Source organism: Actinia tenebrosa, unplaced genomic scaffold (assembly GCF_029948245.1).
Source record: "Actinia tenebrosa isolate PJP-AT-01 unplaced genomic scaffold, QUT_ActTen_1.0 PGA_scaffold6__47_contigs__length_16458017, whole genome shotgun sequence".
Lineage (NCBI taxonomy): Eukaryota > Metazoa > Cnidaria > Anthozoa > Actiniaria > Actiniidae > Actinia > Actinia tenebrosa.
The window spans coordinates 2,914,199-2,921,267 of NW_028292583.1; the positions used below are offsets into that span (position 1 = coordinate 2,914,199).

The 7,069-nt window shown below is 35.5% G+C and overlaps 1 protein-coding gene across 2 annotated transcripts; it reads right to left on the minus strand.

Annotated features, from left to right (window-relative positions):
- Nucleotides 1-3,486: 3,486 nt before the first annotated feature.
- On the minus strand, nucleotides 3,487-6,567 carry LOC116295659 (uncharacterized). 2 transcript variants are annotated; one of them, XM_031703555.2, is made up of 2 exons: nucleotides 6,449-6,567; nucleotides 3,487-5,529 (listed from the first exon to the last, which is right to left on the minus strand). In XM_031703555.2, the coding sequence occupies exon 2, from the start codon at nucleotides 4,986-4,988 to the stop codon at nucleotides 3,915-3,917; it is 1,074 nt and encodes a 357-aa protein (XP_031559415.1). In that variant the 5' UTR covers nucleotides 4,989-5,529; nucleotides 6,449-6,567; the 3' UTR covers nucleotides 3,487-3,914. The 2 variants fall into 2 exon arrangements, with proteins under 2 accessions (XP_031559415.1, XP_031559424.1); XM_031703564.2 differs by having other exon boundaries at nucleotides 3,487-5,490; nucleotides 6,449-6,540.
- Between the last annotated feature and the right edge of the window lie 502 nt (nucleotides 6,568-7,069).

Sequence of the window (7,069 nt, forward strand, 5' to 3'; positions counted from 1 at the left end):
TATAATGCGATTTTAGAGCCTATTGATTTAAATATTCTACATAGAAACTGCATAGTTTTCAGGCTATTTGCGATATTCCTTAGCAGCCAGCTTGATGAACAGATACTCTGTCTTACTTCGTGACCTATTAACCATGGCTAAAGAATTAGCAATATTGATCAAAGGTGGCTTGCCATATTTTCATTTCTAAATCATAACTTTTACTTGTCCGCTTGGAGAAGCCGAGTATGTTCCTTATATATTCAAAGCACGTGTTTACAGAGTTTGATCGGGTGTGACTCATTCAACTGACAATGAGTTGGCTTTCTTCTCTTGTTGTATTCGGCGGATACGTGCCCAGGAAAAAGTGAAAAAACAAATAAAGACTTGGGTTTTGCAGCACCATCATGATATTTTTCCGTTAATGGCTTTGAAATTCCCATAAATCATAGCTGGATAGCCGGTTAATTTCCATTCCAATTTCCCCAGATAACTGTTCATTGTCTTATTTAAATAATAATAATGATAGGACTTTGCAGTGGCATTTCTTCAAAGGGGCTCTTCATCTTCGTTTTTGCGGAGGGAGGAAAACCTGCGAATCTGTAGAAAACCCCTTTTGAAGCACAAGAGAAAACCAACAAGCAACCCTCACTCACATTTTCAGTCCGTTTTTATCAGAGCCACTAGCCAAGCTATTCTGACTCCGTCTTCGCTAATTACAATTTTCAGTTGAATAAGAAAAAGCATAACAATGAAAGATAGCTTATATTATAACGTCACAAAAGTCACCTTTTTATAGAATACTTTTCCGTAAAAGCTCACATAAAAAAGTTTTTTTGGTTTATATTTAGGTATTGGCTGAATCACTCTATTACCTTACATACTATAATGACCGGTGAGAATAAACGGTGAGAAACAAGATCTGTTTTTGCACAATAGTTTTTTTATGTTACCTTGTTTCAAATAATTGCCGTATTAGTTGTGAATATATAAGTGTGTGGGAAAAAATTTCTCCTGTTTGTTTCCTTCTGAATGTATAACTCATTTAGCTGCGTGCTGACGTTTTAGTAATAAGTAAGGAGCATATCCCCCTATTTTTAATTTTGAGTTTTTCACTTCCGTCCCCCCAAATATCTATTACAGTTGTTATTCTATAACCCTTCCCTGTTAATACCAAGCTATGCTGCTTTCTTAAATAGGATTTTCAAGCTGAATAATTCTAAAAGTGTAATGAAAACTTTTTTGTTGAAATATGTTAATTTGGAATCAACTTGGGGTGCGGAAAAAAACATGGCGAGTTTGTTTATTTTTATCAATATTTGGTACTCTCCTTCCGCGGAAGCTGGTATTGACATCGATTCAGCTTGGAAGCCGAAACAAAACAATTCATCCTTGCATTGGTATTGAAATAATCATAATATTCGGTTGTGTTTTTTAAGACAAAACTATCTGCTCTAATTGTGAGTACCACCTGCTTTAGCCTGGACCTGATGATCGCATGGCAACTACATGACTTACGTATGTGCACTTTTCAAACAAAGGTACAGAAGGATGAGCATCTTCAGCACTGCTTTCTCACGTCCAAGCTCGGGGTTTATATATAAGACTTTATTCTACAAATGCCTCTGCAAGTTTAACTAATCAAAACTTTCATTTGCTATGTTATATCGCTTTACCGTAGTTTCTTATTTGATTTAATCATAATTACTAAACGTTATATTAATTATGAAAGCAACGCTGCAGTTGTAAGATTATGAATCGAATTCGTGCGCGCTGTCGTGCTGATAGCGACAAAAATCCTTAATTCGAAAACGATTCGTTATGGCGCTAATTGTTTCGAAGCTGGTCGCCTTTTTATACAATTAATGGCCGTTTTTTCTTACAGATATCGTTCTTTTCAACTCAGAGCAAATTCACTTGTTCAATATTTTCTATTGAATCGTACAAAACTAATATGCCAAAATAGCTACATTATTTCAAATAATATTTGTGTACAAAGGATTCTTAGACCGCCCTTTTCAAAAATCCTCTAAATTTTAAAATGCTGGTAGGCAAAATTCGATAAGTTAAAATTTAACATGCATTTAGCCAAGAAAGTGGAGCTCTCAAGTAGGATACAGGCGATTGTTTTTTTTAATTTTTTTAAAGCCGTTGAACAAAAAATAACAACTCAAGACAAATATTTGATGTGTTCATTATTAGAATTAGGAAATTAGAATTTAACTCAAAATAAATGTGAAATTTGTTGGCTATATTCGTTTGCTGTTTTTTCCCTTTAGTTATATCATATGTTGGGCCGACAAAGTCAAATGACTACCAAACTCATTGCGACCAAAATAGGTGTTCGAAACGAATGAATGACATGTAATTAAGAAAACCTATCACAATCAGTTTCTTTTAATTCGCTCCTGTCAAAAAAGGCTCATAATTGCGAAAACTTCTAGAATTATAGAAATGAAAAGGAAAATTAAGAAAGGAAAATACATAGGTCGGCGAGAAAATGAGCCAGTGCTACCTATTTCTTAATGATCTTTCAATATGTTTTTCATTTTCCACAAAAAAAAAAAAAAAAAAAAAAAAAAAAAAAAAGAACAGTTTTATGCTCGAACTCAAACTTAGCGAAGCTGTTGTAAATAAATTCATATTTTTAGTTGAAAATAAAATGAAAATTCAGCAGAGGTCGAGAAGAGTTTGCCAGAATGTGATGACGAACTCGGTGAAGACTTACGGTTCTTGAAGTCTTGAAGTTTTACGATAACTCTTCATGTTACTGTTCACTTTTGGAATATGAAGAAATACGTATTTTGTGACTGATGGAAGAATAGCCAACACCTAGTAGAGTTAACTAGCAGCACGTGAAATGAATCACGAAAGAAAGCTTGCACAATCCAAAAAGCATTAAAATGCCGCATATGACTTGTTTACCGAGCTATAAAAAAATCGGATAGAAAAAAAAAAGGCTGAATTTTGAAATTTTATGTCAAAAAGGTTATAGAAATATTGAGGTATAAAAATCGGAATCAAACTGATTATAACAGTAGCACTCGGAACAGTACTGAAAAATGACGCGATTGATGTGGAGTGAGGATTTGCTGGCAGGAACATCAATTGAAAAGCACTCATGTCGCTTCAAACAGCTGAATACACCTACCAGACAGCACAAGAATGACTTGGCTTAAAGACTTGCTTTATTCTCATTTTAAGAAATTAAAAAAATCAGTAATAAAAATGGTCACATCGCTTGCAGCTTTGAATGTTTGTAAAAACTATAAAATCACTGATCAACCGACTAATCAGAATAACTCTCTTTATGGGAAACAAAAAACGCCGCAGACAACTATAAAAGATACATCTTGAAAAAGGGGATATTGTCTTTCAATAAAACGGGTTCTGATAGAAATATTGTTTTATTTTTGTCGCACTAGCTTTTCTATTATTAATGGAATGTCTACGGGAGTCCTTTGTCAAGTACTGAGGAAGCTCTGCTTTAATAATAAGTCATGAACATTCAATTTTAACAAGAATGAGTATAGAAATACTCGCATTTAATGCTCAAAATACTAGAATTCGATCATAGCTAGTTATACAGTTTTCGTCTGAAGATGTAATACATAGATCTATTCTCCTTAAGAATTATTACAAAAATACGATTATTTTTGGGTGAAATATCCTTGAACAAAAGCCCAAAATTGGTAATTAAGAAAGTGTTAATGTCAATGAGAAAAATAGTCAAGAGTTACCAGTGATCTCTTCTAGTCTGGGCCTGTACTAACAAGCTTTCAAGACTTGCATGAGAAAAACAAATTGACGGTATATACAGTTATCTATTTTCTCGATCATGAGAATTGATCAAAGAGATTTGGTTAGTAAAGAACTACCGCTCAGTTTCGTATATTGTTCCTATTACGGAGACTCGAAATGAAAAGCGGAATTGTTTAAGAAAAAGCGGTATAATCCATATTTGTAGCATAACGTACACGGCCAGTATTAGCCTTGTTTAACCAAGTGTTGCTTTCTACACTAGAAGACCCGGGAATCAGGTATTCTGACCCACAGTGTGAATTACTCTGTGTAAGTCCTTGTGAATGGTAATAGTTCAAGTTGCCTGAGTGGAATTTTTGGAGGGATGAACTTGATCTCGTTTCAGCAGGAGAAGACGAAGAAGAAAAACGCATAAGCTGTTCGTAGAATACGTCTTCGAATGTATTGCCGTTATCTGATATATCAGAAACAGAGTTCGGAGAATAGGGATCAGCACCGGAAGAACTTTCGGAATGACTTCCTGAGCGGTTAGACTCTGCTGTCCTTACGGAATCTGAAGATGCGCTCTCTGACACCTCAGACCATCGTTCGAGAAGGTCGTCAAACTCAGGGCCGAACCATTCGAATAGTTCTGAGCTACTCTTTTGTACTGCATTTTCGATGTTCACGTTATTGTGCTGTTGGTTAACGTTTTTGTTCGTTGTGATATAGTGGGTATGTCTAGGGACTTTGACAGGTTCTTCCGTCCAAGTCATTACCTCTGCAGCCGCCTTGCGCTTCTTCAGTGGTGGTGGACTAGCCAACATTGGGACTCGAACTGCTGTCATGACTTTATCTACGTCTACTAAATTGGGCACACTTGTGTTGACAGACCTGGTCTGCTTCAGCGGTGAAACAGGTGCGGAATGTTTCTCCTTCGGCGGCCATGGCTTTGCTGCTTTTTCAAGGTTCTTATCCTGAGTATGGGTTTTGCTAGCATTAAACACGCCATTCAATGTTGATGATTCTAGCCCATCCCCGTTTTTCATGATTTTGCCTTCCGGTTTTTGAAAGTTGAAGAGATTTATCGGGTCGATAATTGTCGTAGTAGACGAGTAAGACGATCGGCCTTTTAGCTGGCGTTGTAAATATTTACGATGATTGACTTTTCGCTTAGGCTTCACTGGTCTACCAAGTGCGAGTTTGATATTACTAGTAGCGATGCTGACAAAGTCTACTAGGGAATTTTTTGATCCACTCTCTTCCATCGCTTTAAGTATTAATACGATAAACAGATCTCTTATCCAAACAGGAACTTGCTTGAGAATTACACGTTAGCAACCCAGTCCTAACACTTGCGTTTCCAAACCGGCAAAAGAGATGAATTGTCAATCCGCAAAATTTCGCAACTCAGGTTTCTTGATTTTTCTGAGTTGTATCAAATGTTTGGCAGCGAACAGTCGGTTAAATGAATACAGTAAACACGAATACCAACTTGTCGAAAGCCGCTATGAATCGCTTCTCTCTGTTGGATAAATTTAGGAAGTTGACCAGTAATAATTTGTCTATTAAGTGGAGAGCTTGTTTTCTCGGTAGAAACAAAAGGCATATGAAGATAGGGCAGCTGTTTCATTCTAGTAGATAGGAAACAGAAGAAAATCAGAGGACTTCGTTGGACGTGGGAGGGCTGGTAATGGTGGACTATTGTGAGACTGCCGTATCATTTCAGGCTACTCCAATACTCGCGTCCTGATTGGTCGTCATCCTTAGCTATTGTTCAATGTTAAATAAGCCTTTATTAGTATTTGCCTGTCAGAAAGAATAAGCAAGAGAAATGGTAAAATTGCTTCGGATCGTAATGAAAGACATTTGAATAAATTTACATTCTCCTCAAACGAAATATTGTTTATTATCCTCAGGGTTCTGAAAGAAAGACGGTTCTTTCCATAATTAAAAACCAAATTAATACCTTTAAAAATCTTATTTCTGTTTTATTGGAATCTTTTTAAGCTAAATGAAGACATTAACTTAAGAGTCTTTCTTAAATTTCTCTTTTTACGATATTTTATTGAAGCCGCGATTTAATTGGAATTAAATAGCCTTGGTGAAATTGGCTAGTATCATCATCAGTTAAAATCTCTTTAACACCTATTATTTTTTGGGGAGAAAAAGGGTGATCTAACTTATTTTCCCCAATCAATCTAGTCGAATTTTACCCTAAAGTAAATTTAGTAAAAGTCATTGGTGATTCATGACAGGTTTAGTGGTGTTAACAAATAGACGAAAGGCAAGCGACTTAGAATATGTATAAGGTCTCCTGCAGGTGCTCATTTAAATACAAATACACAAGAATAATTACAAATGATTGGATTCACTTTTAAGAAAATGGTCACACAAAATTCTAGAATCACCAATACTCAGTAGATATTGGACGGCAATATTTTGAATTTTCAAGTTCGTCCGTTTTTGGTCTGCGTTTGGGTTTTGTTTTTAAAAGTACGAGAAATAAAGCATTAAAATAAACCTATTCATTCTAGACACTTGGGCCTTTAACACCTTAAAGCGAACATCTGTCAAATGACCTGATTCAAGCTCTAAGGAACTGGTCAGTATTAATCTCGTATCCCTATTTTATCAACAAAGATTTCGATTCAGTGCCGAGTAAGAATAGAAAAATTTTCGCGTTAAAAACATGTTTAGCTGTGGCACAAATGTCATTTTCCATTACCTTTAGTCAAGAAGCTATTAACAACTCGTCAGTAACTTTGAAGGATGTGACAGTACCTGAACGCGACCGTTCGTCTACTAGTCTTCACCAAGATTATTTCAGGAATAAGAATATTTTTTATTCAGTGAACTTCAATTCACCTGTTTTGATTTTAGATAAATCAACCAATGATCGCAAATTCATTTTTTTGTAATACTATTTTGAAAACTTGTTCGGATCCCTTGTCACTTTTGACACCAAAAAAATCACTTCTTATTGACATACACGTGTAAGGCTATTGACGAATAAAGGGATCAGTATCAATGTACCCCTCAGGAATTGCTGATATGTCTAATATATTTTCAGGTTTTTCGTCGTACTTATAAAGTGTCAGTTCCTTTGCGCGTGTTCAAATTTATCTCACTCAGTAAGTGATCCAAAAACATTTATTTAATGCATGATTTCATGTGTTGCCTGTTGGACATTCCAGCAATTACATTTTGCTCTGCTCCTCGAATAATCGGACATTGTTTTGGTATCTCCTTTCCTTTATCAAAATGTTACGTGCTATAAAACATGGCCAAGATAATGGCATGTGTTTCTACGGATAAACAATATTCGACATTTTACTAGTTTGAAAAG